General features: G+C 44.1%; 1 protein-coding gene across 2 annotated transcripts in view; it reads right to left on the reverse strand.

The window, feature by feature from the left end:
- LOC141162210 (cytochrome P450 2K1-like) overlaps positions 1-20,108 on the reverse strand; it is a 100,119-nt gene extending 80,011 nt beyond the window's left edge. The window contains exons 1-4 of one of the 2 annotated variants that reach the window (XM_073648067.1): positions 19,834-20,108; positions 14,307-14,469; positions 4,161-4,310; positions 1,059-1,219 (exon numbers count right to left, since the gene is read on the reverse strand). In XM_073648067.1, the coding sequence (XP_073504168.1) occupies positions 1,059-1,219; positions 4,161-4,310; positions 14,307-14,469; positions 19,834-20,028 (669 nt within the window). In that variant the 5' untranslated portion in view covers positions 20,029-20,108. The remainder of the gene's footprint in view (positions 1-1,058; positions 1,220-4,160; positions 4,311-14,306; positions 14,470-19,833) is intronic. The other variant, XM_073648066.1, reaches the window with a different exon arrangement.
- Positions 20,109-22,038: the final 1,930 nt, after the last annotated feature.

Below are 22,038 nucleotides of genomic sequence, written 5' to 3' on the forward strand. Positions count from 1 at the left end.
AGCTGTTTGTCCCCGATCTCTGCCAGACGTACATTCAGCTAGTGTGTGGTTTGTTCTCTGTGCCTTGTTCTGTTTATTGATCTTCTGCTGCCTGACCTTGGACCCTGTTCTGCCTATCCGTCTGTTTAACCTGTTCTGCTCTGATCTGCTGTCCTCTTGGAATTCTGACCCACAGTACGTTACCTGACTATGCCTTTACCTCTTCCCTCTGTTTATGACGTATCCTCCTGGCTTTGGGTTCGGACTCCTTGACCATCCCGTCTCATGGCCTGGCCGTGAAAATTGACTCAGCGTCACATTATAGCAATTTTTCCAGGTAAAGTAGTGATTGAATCACCCTGTTTAAAACAGTGTACATTTTGCAATGCATAATAATAATCTATACAGGACCACCAACAGAAATTTTGGAACCCCATAGGGCAAAGCAGTCGGTTCTCCTAAACTCCCTATTATGTTCATCTTGTACCCACTGTATATATGTAGTGAGTGTCTGAGAAGGACTGTTCTGATCTGGTACAGTAACCAACTGAATATGAGAAAGAGGAAACAGAATACTTGGATATTGCACTGGCAGCACGGTGGCTCAGTGGTTAGCACTGCAGCCTTGCAGCACTGGGGTCCTGGGTTCACATCCCACAAAGGACAACATCTGCAAGGAGTTTGTATGTTCTCTCTGTGTTTGCATAGGTTTCCTCCCACATTCCAAAGACATACTAATAGAGAGTTTAGATTGTGAGCCCCAATGGGGACAGTGCCCATAATGTCTGTAAAGTGCTGTGGAATTAATGGCGCTATATAAGTGAGTAAGATAAATAAATAAATTCTTGAATTGAAGGCATTATTTATGGGAACCAAGTTTGCACATTATCATCTAATAAATAGTGCACTTTTCATTTATAAATGAAGCGACTGGAGAGTAGTGGGTGAAAACCAAGAAATGAGTTTGAGTCTAATTGTCTGAGCTCATGATTGCACTGCCATTAGTCATGAAAGTTATCCTGAAACTATTCTAAGAATTCACTAAAAAGTTTAGATATAAGATCTGATGGTTTTCTTACCATCACTTTGGGTGTACCAATCAGAATGTCATTTTCAGCTAACATTTTGATTAATTTTTGAAATGTTGGGTCATCATACTCGAACCTTTTCCCAAAGATAATAGGGCAGATTACATTGGAAACTGCACTGTTTATCAGCAGGTCAGTATTGAATGGTTTGCCTAGAAGAATAACAAAAAAAAGTTAAAATATAAATAAAAAAAATGAAAAAATGTAAAATTAAACTGTTACTCAATATGAAAAGACATTTGTAAACCCAAATTAAAATAATGTCCTGTAGATGACTGTGTCACCTTAGATATAATTTCATTGGAGTAAACTCAGCCAGGATGACAATTGAAATCCTAATGACATGTTTAGATGCTGCAGAAGCTTTCCATGTGCAGAAAAATGTGATGCAAATTTCCAGCATATAGTACAGACCAAAAGTTTGGACACACCTTCTCATTTAAAGATTTTTCTGTATTTTCATGACTATGAAAATTGCACATTCACACTGAAGGCATCAAAACTATGAATTAACACATGTGGAATTATATACTTAACAAAAAAGTGTGAAACAACTGAAAATATGTCTTATATTCTAGGTTCTTCAAAGTAGCCACCTTTTGCTTTGATGACTGCTTTGCACACTCTTGGCATTCTCTTGATGAGCTTCAAGAGGTAGTCACTGGAAATGGTTTTCACTTCACAGGTGTGCCCTGTCAGGTTTAATAAGTGGGATTTCTTGCCTTATAAATAGGGTTGGGACCATCAGTTGTGTTGTGCAGAAGTCTGGTGGATCACAGCTGATAGTCCTACTGAATAGACTGTTAGAATTTGTATTATGGCAAGAAAAAAGCAGCTAAGTAAAGAAAAACGAGTGGCCATCATTACTTTAAGAAATGAAGGTCAGTCAGTCCGAAAAATTGGGCAAACTTTGAAAGTGTCCCCAAGTGAATGCCAAGAGTGTGCAAAGCAGTCATCAAAGCAAAAGGTGGCTACTTTGAAGAACCTAGAATATAAGACATATTTTCAGTTAATTCACACTTTTTTGTTAAGTATATAATTCCACATGTGTTAATTCATAGTTTTGATGCCTTCAGTGTGAATGTACAATTTTCATAGTCATGAAAATACAGAAAAATCTTTAAATGAGAAGGTGTGTCCAAACTTTTGGTCTGTACTGTATATAAATCAAAAACTTGACACTTTGTGGCATATCCTAAAATACATAGTGGAAGCATCCACTATATGTGAATGGGGAGTTTGTAGAAAGCCTATGAGTAGCATTGAACTTTAACTGTGGTGCGGATTGTCAATTTGGATTCTGTAGACTGGGTTGGAGAGCGAGACAGACAAAAAACTACCGTATTTTTCGGACCATAAGACGCACTTTTTTCCTCCAAAATTTTGGAGTAAAATGGGGGGTTCGTCTTATAGTCCGAATGTTGGGGGTGTGTGTATATTTATGTGTGGTGTGGGGGGAGCGGTATCGGTGGAGGAGCGGGGAACAGGAGGCAGCAGCCGCCCGCTGCAGCCTACACTGTCCTCGCTGCTAAAGAAAATGAATATTCACTGAATATTCAAGCTCCTTAATAGCGGTATACAGTGTTGCCGCGCTGCGGCTGCTGCTGTTGCCGGCTATCTCCTGTGCCCGCAGTTAAAGGGCATGAATATTCAACCTCTCTCCACGCCCATGGGCGTGGGGAGGGGGTGAATATTCATGCCCTTTAATGAGCGGGCACAGGAGATAGCCGGCAGCAGCTGCGGCGCGGCTCCGCTGTGTGTCGGCTATGAAGGAGAGTGAAGTCACTGCTCCCCGTGCACACAGTCCAGGCGTGGGGAGCAGTGACTTCCGGCAGCTGATCTCTCCATGTGAGCCGCGCATGGCAGTTACGTCATGCGCGGCTCACATGGAGAGATCAATGCAGGCAGACCGGACGCAGCGCTGGAGGAGAGAGAAGAGAGGTGAGTAGGAGTGTTTATTTTTTTAATGTGCAGCCTGATGGGGATTAGGGGGACCATGCATACTAGGACAGGGATTAGGGGTACCATGCATACCAGGACAGGGATTAGGGGTTCCATGCATACCAGGACAGGGATTAGGGGTGCCAAGCATACCAGGACAGGGATGAGGGGTGCCATGCATACCAGGACAGGGACGAGGGGTACCAAGCATACCAGGACAGAGATTAGGGGTGCCAAGCATACCAGGACAGGGATGAGGGGTGCCATGTATACCAGGAAAGGGATGAGGGGTGCCATGCATACCAGGGTAGGGATGATGGGTGTCATGCATACCAGGATAGGGATTAGGGGTGCCATGCATACCAGGACTGGGATTAGGGGAGCCATGCATACCAGGACAGGGATTAGGGGTGCCATGCATACCAGGATAGGGATTAGGGGTTCCATGCATACCAGCACAGGGATTAGGGGTGCCATGCATAACAGGACAGGGATGAAAGGTGCCATGCATACCAGGACAGGGATGAGGGGTGCCATGCATACCAGGACAGGGATGAGGGGTGCCATGCATACCAGGACAGGGATGAGGGGTGTCATGCATACCAGGACAGGGATTAGGGGCGCCATGCATACCAGGACAGGGATTAGGGGTGACATGCATAACAGGATAGGGATTAGGGGTGCCATGCATTCCAGGACAGGGATGAGGGGTGCCATGCATACCAGGACAGGGATTATGGGTGCCATGCATACCAGGACAGGGAAGATGGGTGCCATGCATATCAGGATAGGTATGAGGGGTGCCATGCATACCAGGATAAGGATGAGGGGTGCCATGCATACCAGGATGGAGGGATGCCAGGCATACCAGGATGGGGGATGGGGACCATATATAAAAGGAAGGGGGGCAGCATATATACCAGGATGGGGGATATTGTCAGAATTGGGGGACATTACCCCTTTACCAGTGTCAGCAGAAGACCCCCTCCCCCTTAAAAGTGCATCATAACCACATTTTTTGCTTAAATTTTAATTTTTTTATTTTCCTCCTCTAAAACCTAGGTGCGTCTTATGGTCCGGTGCGTTTTATAGTCCGAAAAATACGGTAGATTGTATAAAAGCTATGAGATGTATGGGAAATATATATATTACCTTTGTAAGATTTAAAACTTTCTATAAGGGGCATTAATTCATCTTGAATTCTGGCTTCCACACTTTTCTTCCCCATTCCAAAGTCTCGAAGTGTTGATATTGTGAACCTCCTCATGGATTTCCATACTTCTCCATTAGAAAATGATATACCTAAAATATAGTTATATAGGAAAAAGAATGAATTAATCATACTAAATAAAAAGTAGACTTGTAACCCAAACAATTCAATGAGTGGTTTCTTTAAATGTTGAAGAAGTTGAATTCCATGACTTAACAATTGGATTTATAAATAATATCCATCAGGGTCGGACTGGGGTGTCTGGGGCCCACAGGGAGAACTGACTCTAGGGGCCCACTTACAGCCATATGCAAATATCTGTTATCCGCTATCCCTGTTATAGTGGAGCATTGACTGGCGGCTCCTGCACATCTACTGTGCACCACTATAACTGGGATGTACAATTACGGTAGTTTGCATTAAAGGGCTTCTTTGGTTAAAACAAGTTATCACCGATCCATGGGATCCACAGGATCGGTGATCACTTATTGATCGTTTGGGTCCGAACATTGGAAAAGGCGCCTATCAGAAGAATGGGGAAGTTTCATCCCTGACAGGACACTTATCCCCATTTTAAAATGCAGCTTCAAAAAAAGAGCAGCGCTCACAGTCACTGAGGGAATGACTGGATGAGTGGTCGCATCTCACATGCCGCTCCAGTCTAATGGGGAGAAAAGCTCCACATTCTGCCGATTGTGTCCCAGCAGTCAGACCCCCACCAATCAATATCATCACTGATCCTGTGGAGAGGTGATTACTTGTTTTCACCGGAGAACCCCTGTAAGTGCATCTCTGCCGCTCTGGTCCAAGTATTTAATCTCTAAGGCTGCGGCCCCACTATCAGTATTTGATCAGTAATTTTTCTCAGGAGTGGGAGCCAAAACCAGGTGAGGAATAATCAGAGAAAAGGTATAATAGAAACAAGTCACCAATTCTGTATTTATCACCCACTCCTGGTTTTGGCAGCTACTCCTGAGAAAAAATACTGACCGAATACTGATGGTGGGGCTGTGGCCTAATGGAAAAAAATCTTTTCCTAGTTAATATCAGCAAGAACAAAATGACTGCCATACACAACACAGTCCACTATATCAACACCAATAATACCACATACAAAAGAGACAAATATCGCCACACCATGACTAGATCACATATTACCACGACATAGTGACCGAATAATACTACATACAAGGAACAAATACGGCCACACCATGACCAGACCACATATTACCACCCCAAAGTGACCAAATACTACAATACTGATCATGAATACAAACCACAATACTAACAACACTGTTATTACCACCAGTGACATTATACACAGGAGCTCTGTATAAAGTGTCAGTGTACAGGTAATACAGGGATCACCAGTGACATTATACACAGGAGCTCTGTATATAGTGTCAGTGTACAGGTAATACAGGGATCACCAGTGACATTATACACAGGAGCTCTGTATATAGTGTACAGTGTACAGGTAATACAGTGACCACCAGTGACATTATACACTGGAGCTCAGTATATAGTGTCAGTGTACAGGTAATACAGGGTTCACCAGTGACATTATACACAGGAGCTCTGTATAGAGTGTCAGTGTACAGGTAATACAGTGATCACCAGTGACATTATACACTGGAGCTCTGTATTTAGTGTACAGGTATTACAGTGGTCACCAGTGACATTATACACAGGAGCTCTGTATATAGTGTACAGGTAATACAGTGGTCACCAGTGACATTATACACAGGAGCTCTGTACATAGTGTATAGTGCACAGGTAATACAGTGGTCACCAGTGACATTATACACAGGAGCTCTGTATATAGTGTACAGATAATACAGTGGTCACCAGTGACATTATACACAGGAGCTCTGTATATAGTGTACAGGTAATACAGTGGTCACCAGTGACATTATACACAGGAGCTCTGTATATATTGCACAGGTAATACAGTGGTCACAAGTGACATTATACACAGAAGCTCTGTATATAGTGTATACATAATATAGTGATCACCAGTGACATACACAGGAGTTCTGTATATACTATATACACACGTGGTCAGAATTGTTGGTACCCCTCGTTTAATGAAAGAAAAACCCACAATGGTCACAGAAATAACTTGAATCTGACAAAAGTAATAATAAATTAAAAATCTATGAAAATGAACAAATGAAAGTCAGACATTGCTTTTCTGCTTCCACTGAATTAAAAAAAAAAATTAAACTCATGAAATCGGCCTGGACAGAAATGATGGTACCCCTGAAAATAATGTGACAAAAGGGACATGTTAAATAAAGTTGTGTCCACTAATTAGCATCACAGGTGTCTACAATCTTGTAATCAGTCAGTGGGCCTGTATATAGGGCTACAGATATTCACTGTGCTATATATAGGGCTGCAGATACTCACTGTGCCTGTATATAGGGCTACAGATACTCACTGTGCCTGTATATAGGGTTACAGTTACTCACTGTGCCTGTATATAGGGTTACAGATACTCACTGTGCCTGTATATAGGGTTACAGATATTCACTGTGCCTGTATATAGGGTTACAGATACTCACTGTGCTTGTATATAGGGCTACAGATACTCACTGTGCTTGTATATAGGGCTACAGATACTCACTGTGTTGTTTGGTGACATGGTGTGTACCACACTCAACATGGACCAGAAGAAGCAAAGGAAAGAGCTGTCTCAGGAGATTAGAAAGAAAATTATAGAAAAGCATGTTAAAAGGTGAAGGTTATAAGACCATCTCCAAGCAGCTTGATGTTTCTGTGACTACAGGTGCACATATTATTCAGAAATTTAAGATCCATGGGACTGTAGCCAACCTCCCTGGACGTGGGTGCAGGAGGAAAATTGATGACAAATCAAAGAGACGGATAATATGAATGGTAACAAAAGAGCCCAGAATAACTTCTAAAGAGATTAAAGGTGAACTTCAAGCTCAAGGAACATCAGTGTCAGATCGTACTATCCACCATTGTTTGATCTAAAGTGAACTTTATGTAAGACGACCAAGGAGAACACCATTGTTGAAAAAAAAAATAGTAAAAAAGCCAGACTGGAATTTGCCAAACTACATGTTGACAAGCCACAAAGCTTCTGGGAGAATGTACTATGGACAGATGAGACAAAAATTGAAGTTTTTGGCAAGGCACATCAGCTCTATGTTCACAGATGGAAAAATGAAGCATATCAAGAAAAGAACACTGTCCCTACTGTGAAACATGGTGGAGGCTCTGTTATGTTCTGGGGCTGCTTTGCTGCACCTGGCACAGGGTGTCTTGAATCTGTGCAGGGTACAATGAAATCTCAAGACTATCAAGGGATTCTAGAGAGAAATGTGCTGCCCAGTGTCAGAAAGCTTGGTCTCAGTCGCAGGTCTAGCAACAGGATAATGACCCAAAACACACACAGCTAAAAACACCCAAGAATGGCTAAGAGGAAAACATTGGACTATTCTGAAGTGGCTTCTATGAGCCCTGACCTAAATCCTATGGAGCATCTTTGGAAAGAGCTGAAACATTCTGGAAAAGGCAACCTTCAAACACGAGACAACTGGAGCAGTTTGCTCATGAGGAGTCGGCCAAAATACCTGTCGAGAGGCGCAGAAGTCTCATTGACAGTTACAGGAATCGTTTGATTGCAGTGATTGCCTCAAAAGGTTCAACAAAATATTAAGTTAAGAAGAAGAACCATCATTTCTGTCCAGGCCGATTTCATGAGGTTAATTTTTTTTTAAATTCTGTGGAAGCAGAAAATCAATGTCTGACCTTCATCTCTTCATTTTCAAAAATTTGTAATTTATCAGATTGAAGTTATTTCTGTGACCATTGTGGGTTTTTCTTTCATTAAACGAGGAGTACCAACAATTTTGACCACGTGTGTAGTGTAAGTGTACATGTAATACACTGACTCACCAGTGATGTCTCTAGGTGAAGTCCTTCATCTTCGCTTTTCTTCTTCATCTGGCACAGACAGTCATCACTTCTTCCAGCCAGGAATCATCTCTGCAGAAAATAACACACAGTTATTAATAACTGATCTCTTCTAGAGAATATTCCCACTTTCCCCCCCCGACCTCTACACTACACCAGTTGAAGAAAAAAAGCAACATAGTGCCGTCCTGCACAGTAACAGGACCTCTCTTTTGTCCCATCCCATGGAAAACAATTTCCTAAAAAGTACATTATATTACAGAAGTAATAATGTAATAATAATTGGAATCTAAAGTAATAATGTTCCCCACTGGTCACCATAAACTAATAAAGTATGTTCCTCAATCTGGCTCCCAAACAGTAATTAAGTCCCTTGTCTAGCCAGGCACCCCCTTATGTCCCTTCTGGCCACCATTTGTCTAGTGTGATCCCTCCATATATTTATCCTAGCACATGTGTATCGAGTCTGCCCCCTCCCATATACCCATCCTAGCCCCCCCATGTGCCAGTCTGCCCCCCCACATATCCATCCTTGCCTCCATGTTTCCAGCCTGCGCCCCCATATGTCCCCCCCATATATCCTCCATGTGTCCAGCCTGCCCTCTACATATTCATCCTGGCCTCCATGTGTCCAGCCTCTCCCCTCATATATCCATACTGCCCTTACCCCCTGCATATATCCATCCTGACACCCCCCATATATCCAGCGTGCCCCTCCATATATTTATGCTAGCCCATGTGTATCGAGCCCGCTCCCCCCCACATATTCATCCTAGCCCCCCATGTGTCCAGCCTGTCCCCCCCCATATATCCATCCTGGCCTCCATGTGTTCAGCCTGCCCCCCCTCCCCCATATATCCATCCTGGCCTCCATAAGTCCAGCTTGCCCCCCCCATATATCCATCCTGGCCTCCATATATCCATCTTGCCCCCCCATATATCCATCCTGCCCCCCCCCATATATCCATCCTGCCCCCCATATATCCATCCTGCCCACCCCCCGTTGCCTGGGTCCACCTTGGTTCCCCCTTGTGTGTCCTGCCAGGGCTCCCCCTTGCGTGTCCAGCCAAGGCTCCCCCCCTTGCGTGTCCAGCCAGGGCCCCCCCCCTTGCGTGTCCAGCCAGGGTTCCCCCCTCGTGTGTCCAGCTTGGCCCCCCCTCGTGTGTCCAGCTGGGCCCCCCCTTGTGTGTCTGTCCAACTTGGCCCCCCCTTGTGTGTCTGTCCAGCTGGGCCCCCCTTGTGTGTCTGTCCAGCTGGGCCCCCCCTTGTGTGTCTGTCCAGCTGGGCCCCCCTTGTGTGTCTGTCCAGCTGGGCCCCCCTTGTGTGTCTGTCCAGCTGGGCCCCCCCTTGTGTGTCTGTCCAGCTGGGCCCCCCCTTGTGTGTCTGTCCAGCTGGGCCCCCCCCTTGTGTGTCTGTCCAACTTGGCCCCCCCTTGTGTGTCTGTCCAGCTGGGACCCCCCTTGTGTGTCTGTCCAGCTGGACCCCCCCTTGTGTGTCTGTCCAGCTGGGCCCCCCCTTGTGTGTCTGTCCAGCTGGGCCCCCCCTTGTGTGTCTGTCCAGCTGGGCCCCCCCCTTGTGGGTCTGTCCAGCTGGGCCCCCCCTTGTGTGTCCTGCTGGCCCCCGCCTTGTGTGTCCAGACCATTACACACACACACACACACACACACACCTCTTACCTTCCTGCGATCCCGTGCGGTGTCCTCCTCCTGAGTTGCGCGCCTCCTTCACAGCAGGCGCATGACGATGACGTCATAAGCCGGCCGGCGAAAGGAGACACGCAGCTTCAGCTGCTTCACTGGGACGTGCTCCGCGGTGGTTCAGGTAATGAACGCTGCGTGCGCGCGTCCCTGCATACACTGTGCCTGCGCTTTTAAAGGGCCCGTGCCCCTTAAAACCGCAGGATTTTTTTTTGTTCTCTTCTCCCCCCTCTACTCTGCAGCAGGGGGCGGGGCCCACCGGGAAATTTCCCGGTATCCCGCCAGCCCAGACCGACCCTGATATCCATACATAAGAAAATGCATGTAAATAGACCATTGAGATGTCACACATAGTAATAATTCTACTAGCTTTGAGAAAGAAGAAGAAGAAGAAAACAAAAAAAAAGGAAGAACTAAGAAGACCAAAAAAGACCAAAGGTAAGATAAGGAAAAAAAAACAGGAAAAGAAAGAGAGATTGAAAATAATGATGATGATGATGATTAAGCTGAAGAAGAAAGCTGGAGAAGAGGATGATGGAAGAGAAAGAAAAAATGAGAAAGGAAGAAAAGTAGACTGAAGATGATAATGACAAAGATGGGGAAGAAAAGGTAAAGGAAGAGTAATGTAGATGATTATTATAATGATGATGAAGGAGATGGAAAAGAATTCAGGAAGGAGATAAGGTGAAGATAACATAAAAAATGAAAAAGACAATGATGAAGTACAGTTGTGCTCATAAGTTTACATACCCCGGCAGAATTTTTGCTTTCTTGGCCTTGTTTCAGAGAATATGAATGATAACAAAAAACCTTTTTCTCCACTCATGGTTATTGGTTGGGTGAAGCCATTTATTGCCAAACTACTGTTTTCTCTTTTTAAATTTTAATGACAACCAAAAACATCCAAATGACCCTGATCAAAAGTTCACATACCCCAGTTCTTAATACTGTGCATTGCCCCCTTTAACATCAATGACAGTTTGAAGTCTTTTGTGGTAGTTGGGGATGAGGTTCTTTATTTTCTCAGATGGTAAGGCTGTACATTCTTCTTGGCAAAAAGACTCCAGTTCCTGTAAATTCCTGGGCTGTCTAGTGAGATCTCCCCAGAGTGGCTCAATGATATTGAGGTCAAGAGACTGAGATGGCCATTTCAGCATCTTCACTTTGTTCTGCTGTAGCCAAAGACAGATCGACTTGGCTTTGTGTTTTGGATCGTTGTCATGTTGGAGCATCCAAGTACGTACAATGAGCAGCTTCCAGGCTGATGAGTGCAAATTTACCTCCAGTATTTGCTGATAATGTGCTGCAACGTGCTTTGGGATGCAAAGAAAAACCTACAAATAACATCAGCTGAAATTCAGGACTCTCTGAAAATTAGCGGTGTGGCTGTTTGAAGATGCACAATAAGGAGGCCCTTGAAGAAAAATGAGCTGCATGGTCGAGTCGCCAGAAGAAAGCCATTACTGCGAAAATGCCACAAATTATCTCGACTACAATACGCCAAACAGCACAGGGACAAGCCTCAAAACTTCTGGAACAAGATAATTTGGAGTGATGAGACCAAAATTGAACTTTTTCGCCACAACCATAAACATTATGTAACATCCCTGGCGGCGTGCTTGCATGGCTTACCATCTCCCACCATGCAAGACAGCAATCTTACCTATCAGGCCAGGCTGCACACTTTGCTCCAGTACTTGCTGTTTGTATGTCTCTTGTTTGCTGGCTTAGGGCGTCGGCGCTGTTGCTTCCTGATTCTTAAAGCTATAGTGTGCGCTGTCCTAATGCGTCCCCAGCCTAATGCTGTGAGTCACTGGATACTTAAACCCCCTCCACCCAGTAGGAGGTGCCTGAGCAACACTTTCTTACAGTGTGTTCTGTGCAACTGTGAGTTGCCAGGTCCTGTCCTGACTCTAGTCTGTTTCCTCCTCCCTGGGGGCTAAGTACCCAGGGCCGCTACCTGTATCTCTGACTTCTAGTCTGTTTTGGCCACCTTGGGGGCTGAGTACCCAGGGCCGCTACCTGTATCTCTGACTTCTAGTCTGTTTCCGCCACCCTGGGGGCTGAGTATCCAGGGCCGCTACCTGTATCTCTGACTTCTAGTTTGTTTCCGCCACCCTGGGGGCTAAGTTCCCAGGCTCGTTCCTGTATCTTGTTCCCAGTTCAGTTCCTGTCTGAACAGTGTCCTAGCCCGTTACTTGTTTGTCTCTATGTCCGAACCTTCCCTTTTCCTGCAGGGTCCAAGCCTGCACCTAACTCCAACTCGCTGTCTCTGTACTTCTGTTTGTGAGTTTTGTGTCCACGCGCTACTTCATTGTAAGTACCTGGTGTGTATCTGGTTCTGCTTGTCCCCTTTCCCTTCCTCCGTATCTACCTCCTGTGTTCTAACCATCTTCCTGTATTTTCCAGTCTGTTCCATGTGAACAGAGCCCTGTCCTGTCTGCCTGCACCTTCTGCTCTGTTCTGCTCTGCTTGTTCACCGCACCTGCGGTTTTGCTCTGCTCGGCTAGTTCACCGCATCTGCGGTTTCGCCCTGCTCTGTTTGTTCACCGCATCTGCGGTTTCGCTCTGCTCTGCTGTCCACCGCACCTGCGGCTCCGTTCCTGTGTCCCAGTCTGTACTGGTCCCTATCCTGCCTACGTTCCTACCTGCCAGTACCCGCCTGTCTGCATTCCAGCCGTGCCTGCCAGTGCCCACCTGTCTGCATGCCAGCCGTGCCTCCCAATCCCCTCCTGTCTGAATACCAGTCATGCCTGCCAATACCCACCTGTCTTCATATCAGCCGTGCCAGCCAGTACCCACCTGTCTGTATGCCAGCCTAACCTGTCTGTTCCGGCATTCCCCGGTGTGGGTCAACAACTGTGACCGGGGTCTGACCTCGAGTATCACCTGGTCCCTCTGCTCGGTTCCTCCTTGGTTCACGGAGTCGACTGAGCCGCCGTGTGACCAAGGTCGGACCGAGTTGATACTTAGTTACGCCCCTCCAGGCACTCCTCGGTTCATGGTCCAGTGGGATCACTAATCACGCTCATGCCAGTCAGTCCAGGCACGAGCGTAACATATTACATTTGGAGAGAGGTCAACAAGGCCTATGATGAAAGGAACATCATTCCTACTGTAAAGCACGGAGGTGGATCGCTGATGTTTTGGGGATGTGTGAGCTACAAAGGCACAGGAAACTTGGTAAAAGTTGAAGGAAAGAAGAATGCAGCACATTATCAGCAAATACTGGAGGTACATTTGCACTCATCAGCCTGGAAGCTGCACATGTAATGTACCTGGACGTTCCAAAATGACAACGATCCAAAACACAAGGCCAAGTCGACCTGTCATTGGCTACAGCAGAACAAAGTGAAGGTTCTGGAGTGGCCATCTCAGTCTCCTGACCTCAATATCATTGAGCCACTCTGGGGAGATCTCAAGCGAGCAGTTCACTCAAGGCTTTTTGCCAAGAAGAATGTACAGCTTTACCATTTGAGAAAATAAAGAACCTCATCCACAACTACCACAAAAGACTTCAAGCAGTCATTGATGTTAAAGGGGGCAATACACGGTATTAAGAACGGGGGTATGTGAACTTTTGATCAGCGTCATTTGGATATTTTTGGTTGTCAAGAAGATTTAAAAAGAGAAAACACAGTAGTTTGACAATAAATGGCTTCACCCAACCAGTAGCCATGAGTGGAGAAAAAGTTTTTTGTTAACATTCATATTCTCTGAAACAAGTAAAAATTCTACTGGGGTATGTAAACTTTTAAGCACAACTGTAGATAAATAATTGATAAAGAGAAAAAAACAGAAGGAATATAAAATCAAAGGAAAGAGGAAAAATAAAAAGTAAGAAGAATAACATGATGATGATAAAGAAGAAGAATGAGAAGAAGGAAACAGAAGATGAATGATGTATAGAAGTAGAAGTTGAATGTAAATGTAAATTAAAATAAAATAGTGGACTGCTGGCTACTTTCTAGGAAAGACCTGAACGTCTCCATCCCCTCCCTTTTTTTGTGTTTTTCTTCTTCATGTTCACCCTTGACTAATAAAAAAAAGTTTGGGTTTTTGTTACCCTGTATTTGTTCAGTAAATATTAGCAGTGTCATTTTAATGTATATTATTTTGTGCAAAATTCAATAACTTTTTTAAAAAATAAATAAGAGAAAAGAAGGATAAAAAGGAAATAGAATGATGACAATGATGAAGTAGGAGCAAGAATAATGCAGAAGTAAAGTCAATAGCCACTATGGCATTCAGCAGTCATCACACAACTTTTAAGAATTAGCATAGGTGTTAAGTCTTTTTCAATTCATAACATTTGCTCATAAATGACGTTTGTTGATGTTTTTAGTTAATCTTCAATTTGCAGAATCAGCTATAGTTACTGGACTTTCACCATTGTGGAATTTTTGATTCATAGAATGCACAATATTATAGTTCTATAATTACCATGTCCATTAGAAAAAACATCGAAGATTGGAGCAATCGCCCGTTGTCCAAAATCCTCAGCTTGAGTAACAAGTGCTTCTTTTATCATCTTATATCCAGCAAGTATCACCTTTTTATTGGGTCCAAAGTGCAAAGTAAATATTTCTCCATACTTCTCAGAAAGCTGTAAAATATCATATTTTATAGTTATATAAACATTTATTTGCATATTATTTCTGTAAAAACAAAATTAGTTTTTAATCAAACCACACTATCACTCACATGGGGCCAATAAAGATACATTTCAAACAAGCCACAGTTGCTGTTGAGTCCATGAAGCTGGAGAAATATGCAAAAATCTTGACATGATCAGGGAATGTTGCCCTAGCACTAAAGTTAGCGAACAAGAGGCCTAAAGACCTGATCGAGACAGCTGAAAAATTGAGCCTGACATTAGAGAGTTGGAAATATCTAGTACTTGAAGGATCTAAGTTAATTGGAAGGATACCCTGACTTAAAGATGGAACCTGGACTGAGACGCCCTGTAGTGACCTTGAGAAAACGAATGCATTGGTCTGCCTGCCTTGAGACCACTATGGCTCATGACACACCAAGGGAGCAGCCGTGGCCAGTGTCATGCCCAATGATTTGGGAATCATACAGACAGTATTGCATTATTATTGTGTTATTATACTGTATATCGGTGTTTCGTTGCTATGCAGTAAGATTTCATCTCTTTAGAAGTTTATCCTTCCTCTCTATCTGCCTCTCTCTGATGTAGCTCTGATGTCAGTAACTCCTCCCTTCTTCTTCATTCTTCTACCTCATTCAACATCTATCAGCCATCTTAGAAGCTCATGTTTGCAGCCCTGTTTCTGAAAATTCTTTTTTACCTTTTGTATGTGTGCATATCTTCAAGAATTCAGCTGGAAAATAAACCTTCTTCCTGAATCTTCATACCTGCCTCCTACAGTTGAGTTAAAACTATCTGAGGACAACACTACGTTTGAGTATGATTAAAAAAAGGCAGCCGAGAAACAGTGTCTCACAGTGCCCTACGTGTGCCACTTAGTCATGGAGTCAGAATAGCCAGGACGCTAAGTGGTACTATAGTTTGAGGCAATTTTGGGAGCTGTGGCTGGAGGGGAGTCGCGGCATGAACTCGGACCATGATTTGAGAAAGTGGTGAGAGACTGTGGCCCACACCAGGAGACCTGAACAAAGAGAAAGTGTGTGTCTAGAAGCAGTAAGATGCCTCTCAGTGGGAAAAACAAGATAATCTTGTAGTTTTAATACGTTTTAATGGCTAACAAAAATAAAATAAATGATGTTACAAAGCAAGCTTTCGATACTTCTTGGGTCTCTTCCTCAATCATAGTATAACAAAGTTTCTGAAGAAACACAATATATGCTCAAAAAAGCAGAGGCATGGCATAATAAATGGACATTTAAATAAACAAACTGAGTTTAGAGAGTGAATCTCTAAGTCCAATATCCATGGAAGATCAGAGACAGGGTGTCCTCACTGTCTCTGGAGCAGATTCCTCAGATATTGGAGTGAGTCATAAATTCTCAGGACAGATTTAGTCCTGCCAAAGGAAAGGAAGTTGCCTAATAATTAAGCACACCTTATATAGGGTGTTGATGTCATTAGTCAACACCCCTCCTCATTACAGAGATGCACATCACCAGATTTACTTAATTGGTAGTTGGCTCTCAAGCCTATGCAGCTTGGAGTAGGACAACACGTATAAAAAGTATTATGTGATCAAAATACTCATTTGCCTAATAATTCTGCACACAGTGTATTATAGTCTTGCTGTGTGTTGAGAATCTGTATCCTGTTTCTGGTCTCTACATGAGTGCAGGTTTTGTAGCTCTTCACATTGTAAGAAACAGTTGCTCTTGGTGTATCCGAGGGCATTGAACTTCGGATCCTTATGTTTATTACATTTGGAGGTTGGCTGTAGCACAGCAAGGGAGGGTCTTTGAGTATTGTTTTTAGCTGATCATCCTTATGTAGGAGTTTTCTCAGTACATCAAGCTGTGGGTTGTAGGTCACCACCAGAGGTACACAAATATTTTCTTCTTTTTCTCCATATTGAAGTAATTGACTTCTTGGGATCCTTGTGGCTCTAATGATCTGATCATTAATGGAGGTGGGGTGGTAGCCTTGGTTTAAAAATGTCTTTTTAAGATTAGTTAACTGTTCTTCCCTGTCCGTTAGGCTGGAAGAAATACGATAATATCTAAGGGCCTGGCTGTAGATGATGGACTTTTTAATGTGTTTCGGGTGGAAGTTGTCCCATCTGATTTATGTGTGACGGTCAATTGATTTCCGATACACCGATGTCTGTACTGAACCGTTATGAATTTTTACGGTGGTATCCAGAAAGTTGAGTTCCATTCTTGAATGGTCCAATGTTAAGTTTATGGTGAGATTAAATGTATTGAAGTTGTCATGAAATTTAAGAAGTTCTTGTTCAGACACAGTCCAGATTATTATTTGTAGCTATAGCTCCTCGGTGAAAGAGAAAAAATTGTGTGACGATAAATCTGGTGAGTCTTAATACAGACTCAGAAGGGATCCCATTAGCTTAAAAAAAAATTTAGCAGGCGGATGATCCACCACTGCCCCCTCCGACCTCCCTCATCTCTGCTGAGGTCTTTGCCGCACACTTTAAAAATAAGAACGACCAAACAAGGCAAGTCTTTATTGTTTGACAACCCCAACCCCTTTGTATACCAGACTAATGCCCTTTCCCCATATCCACTCTCCAATATCACTGAAGAGAGATTACTCGTCTCCTCTCCAAATCACACTTCACAACTTGTGCACTTGACCCCATCCCATCTCACCTCCTCCCCAACCTTACCACTACACTTGTCACATCCCTAACCCATCTCTTCAACCTATCATTAACTTCTGGTACCTTCTGCTTTCAAACATGCCACAATCACGCCTATCCTCATAAAGCCATCCCTCGACCAAACCGCTATGTCCAGCTATCGCCCCATAACGCTGCTCCCATTTGCTTCCAAACTCCTTGATCAGCATGTCCAAGCTGAACTTTCCTCCCGCCTCTCAACTAACTCACTTTTGACAACTTACAGTCTGACTTCTGTCCCCATCATTCCACTGAAGCTGCCCTGACCAGAATTACTTACAGCCAATGCTAACAGACCATTCTCTATACTCCTCCTTCTAGACTTGTCCTCTGCCTTTGACACAGTGATCACTGTCTCCTACTACAGATTTTTTCTTCCTTTCGAGTCAAAGACCATGCCCTATCCTGGATCTCCTCATACCTTTCCAACCGAACATTTAGCTTCTCCCACACTTCTTCCTCATCCCATCCTCTCTCTTTTGGAGTCCCTCAAGGCTCTGTCCTAGGGCCCCTACTCTTCTCGCTCTATACCCTTGGCCTTGGAAAACTCATAAAGTTCCATGGCTTCCAGTACCACTTATGTGCTGATGACACTCAGATCTACCTCGCTGGTTCAGATGTCACCTCTCTGCTGTCCCGAATCCCGGAGTTTCTATCAGCCATATCCTCTTTCTTCTCCTCTTGCTTTCTCAAGCTCAATGTGGACAAATCTGAACTCATCATCTTTCCTCCATCTCACGTATCTCCCTACCTGATCTATCTATCACAATAAATGACATCACGCTTTCCCTTGTACGGGAATATGCTGCCTCAGAGTAACCATTGACTCTGCCCTGTCCTTCAAGCCGCACATCCATCTCTCGCCACCTTCTGTCACCTCCAACTCAAAAACATTGCCAGAATCTGTCCTTTCTTCAGCCTCCAATCTACTAAAATGTTTGTAAATGCCCTTATCTCCCGCCTTGATTACTCCAACATTCCCCTCTGTGGCATCCCAACTGACACCTGTCCTTAACTCTGCTGCCCAACTAATTCATCTCTCTCCTCGCTACTCCTCCGCTTCTCCCCTCTGCAAATCCCTCCATTGGCTCCCAATCCACCAGCGTATTTAGTTCAAACTACTAAAGGCCCCGTCAAGGCCCCGTCACACATAACGAGATCGCTAGCGAGATCGCTGATGAGTCACGTTTTGGTGACGCAATAGCGATCTCGCTAGCGATCTCGTTATGTCTGACAGGTAGCAACGATCAGGCCCCTGCTGTGAGATCACTGATCGTTACAAAGCTTCCTGGACCATTCCTGGGTCGTTGCGCTCCTGCTGGGCAGTGTGCATCACTGTATTTGACACCTTGTCAACGACCTCGCTAGCGATTCAGAACTGAGACACGTAGAGGTGCATAAATTGGACTTTTCTGCGTTCATCGTCCCCGATTGGTGGTCGCTACTGCGTCCTTGTTTTTTCAGATCCCACCAGCGTTCTCCGGCTGTGACTCCACTTTGAACAAATTAGACATCTTTAGCGAAGTAGGTATTGTTTGGGGTCTTAAATGAGTTTCCATTTTTAATTCATTTATAGGACATCTACCAATTATCTGCTATCATTGCTCTTCAGGGAGGGAGGGCTTGGCTTCTATCTGTATATATATGCTTTTGCATGGGCAGATATTTTAGGGGTCTCGTGCACACACACCCACACAGCACGTTTTCTGACACGCTGTCGTGGCCAACCGCTTCAGAGTTTTTCATACGCCAATTAACATGAAGCTTAAATCAATAGACTCTGTTCTTTTGGCCTGTTGCACGCTTCAAAACTTTCTTCGTCGACGTGATGCAATTACGTACTGTCCGCCTGGCTTTGTGGACTCTGTAGACCGAGCCAATGGGGAAGTGGAGCTCGGTGAATAGCGTGCAAACGATCCTGCAATTGCAGGCCTTCAACCAGTGGGACATGGCAGAAACACCCATGATGCGAAGACCTGCTGCGACAACTGCTGCCAGTATTTTAACGGTCCTGGTGCCCCGTCACACATAACGAGATCGCTAACGAGATCGCTATTGAAGCCAAGCCCTCACTCCCTGAAGAGCAATGATAGCAGATAATTGGTAGATGTCCTATAAATGAATTAAAAATGGAAACTCATTTGAGACCCCAAACAATACCTACTTCGCTAAAGATGTCTGATTTGTTCAAAGTGGAGTCACAGCCGGAGAACGCTGGTGGGATCTGAAAAAAACAAGGACGCAGTAACGACCACCAATCGGGGACGATGAACGCAGAAAAGTCCAATTTATGCACCTCTACGTGTCTCAGTTCTGAATCGCTAGCGAGGTCGTTGACAAGGTGTCAAATACAGCGATGCACACTGCCCAGCGGGAGCGCAACGACCCAGGAATGGTCCAGGAAGCTTTGTAATGATCAGCGATCTCACAGCAGGGGCCTGATCGTTGCTACCTGTCAGACATAACGAGATCGCTAGCGAGATCGCTATTGCGTCACCAAAACGTGACTCATCAGCGATCTCGCTAGCGATCTCGTTATGTGTGACGGGGCCTTAAGCCCCGTTACACCAGTTTCATTCAGCAATCCAACTCCAATATCTTTATACCCAGCTAAAAACTGTTGCATCCTCACTGACTATATAGTGAGTGCAGTATCCTACCTCCATCAGAGATTCGTGAGGCCTTTTCAGATCCACCAGGTTGAGATTTCCAATGACAGGGAGAGGGATCGGTCCAGGGGGCATATTTGCTGTGCTCTTCTTAACTCCATTTATCCAATAGATGAATAGTGCAATGCAAATTGAAAAGTATACCAACACATCGACTCTAGCCAAAAAGTAGGCAATAAAATCCATAGCGAAGTACTGTTAAGAGTCCGTTCTGATTGTGCTGCTGCCCTTATATTTATACACATGGGCTTATTTTTCCTACATGTTAATCTTTACTAGGGCACAAATAACCAGGTAATTGGTTCATTGCCATTTACGTTGGTCAGACAATCTTTGCTTAGATTGCACAATCTTTCTTTTTACAGAAATTGCATTATGAATTTCAACCAAATAAATGCTGGCCAATGTGTATTATAAAGTAATATTTTATAGTAATATAAAGAAATATGATTTAAATTTTGTTATCTTATCTGTTCTGCAGCTGCACCACTGCCATGGTGTAAAGTTCACATACTAATGTTTGGGGTCAAAAATTAATTGATTTTTAGTTATAATAGGATCAGGGCCAAGAAAAGGTATTTTGGTGCCCTAGGCAGATGAAGCCCATGGTACACACTCCAAGCAAAGGAATTGCTCAGAGACTAAGGTAACAGGACTAGATATGAGCGGTGTTCGACTAGAACTGTTCGCCAATCTCAAATTCGAGCTGTTTTGGGCGGTGTTCGAGTTGTTCGACGAACCCGAATGATTTGCAAAAAATTCGGCTGTTCGAGGTTATGTTCGATAACTGTTCGTGCACCAAAAGCGTGTCCTGCATGTCTGGCGCTATTTAGAGCACCAATCATGCAGGGATTGTCTGCCACTCACTGTAATGCCACAGCCATGGTGGTTGTGGCATTACAGTGATTGCCCAAATCGATGGGAACAGTGCCAACAGTGAAACATGAAAAGCCGGCAATTCAGCAGCGGCATACACCTGTACCCGACAATTTAGAACCGAAAGAATAGAGCTTCACACATAGATTAGATAGATATAAACATGTCAGCCACATATATACGAAGTACAGTGAAAGTGCTGCTTACTGTACTTGTCATTTAGCGTAAAGGATTTATCAAAAAACATAATAGTGTTTTCATGCACTGTCTCTTTAAAAAAGCCGGCCGGCAATTCAGCAGCGGTACCCGACAATTTATAACAGAAAGAATAGAGCTTCACACATAGATTAGATAGATAGAAACATGTCAGCCACATATATAAGAAGTACAGTGACAGTGTTGCTTACTGTACTTGTCATTTAGTGTAAAGGATTTATTTAAAAAAATATTAGTGTTTTCATGCACCGTCTCTTTAAGAAAGCCGGCCGGCAATTCAGCAGCGGTACCCGACAATTTATAACAGACAGAATAGAGCTTCACACATAGATTAGATAGATAGAAACATGTCAGTCACATATATATGAAGTACAGTGATAGTGTTGGTTACTGTACTTGTCATTTAGTATTAAAATAAAGGATTTATTATTAAAAAAATTGGCGTGGGGTTCCCCTTAATTTTAGGCTCTAGCGGAGGTTAAGCAGACGGCTGGGGCAGATGTTTGAAGCCTGGGAAGGGGGTAATACCCACGGAGCTTCCCAGGCTACTAATATCAGCCCCCAGCTGAATACATAGCCTTTACTAGCTATTAAAATGGGGGACCCCCCCAAAAAAATGACGTGAGGTCCCCCCTAATTTAATAGCTAGCAAAGGCTAGGCAGACAGCTGGGGGCTGATATTAATAGCCCAGGAAGGGAGCCATGAATATTGGCCCCCTCCCAGGCTAGAAGCACCAGCCGTCAGCCGCCCCAGAAATGGCGCATTCATAGGATGCGCCAATTCTGGCACTTAGCCTCGCTCTTCCACGCTGCCCTGGTGCGGTGGCAGGGGGTAATAGGGTTGGGGTTGATGTCAGCTTATAATGCCAGCTGACATCAAGCCCAGGTTAGTAATGGAGAGGCGTCTATAAGACACCCCCATTACTAACCCCATAGTCAAAGTTAAAAAAAACACAAACACCCAGAATAAAGTCCTTTAATTGAAATAAAGACACAATCCTTTATTGTTCTAAATTAAACCATACTTACCATCACGCCCATTCCAGCTGAAGCCAACGATCTCCTGCAATAAAAGAAAAATAATAAAGCAACCTCATCCTTACC

The sequence above is a fragment of the Phyllobates terribilis genome, unplaced genomic scaffold (genome assembly GCF_046119375.1).
Source record: "Phyllobates terribilis strain yellow unplaced genomic scaffold, ASM4611937v1 Scaffold_9__5_contigs__length_417890890, whole genome shotgun sequence".
In the NCBI taxonomy this organism is placed as follows: domain Eukaryota; kingdom Metazoa; phylum Chordata; class Amphibia; order Anura; family Dendrobatidae; genus Phyllobates; species Phyllobates terribilis.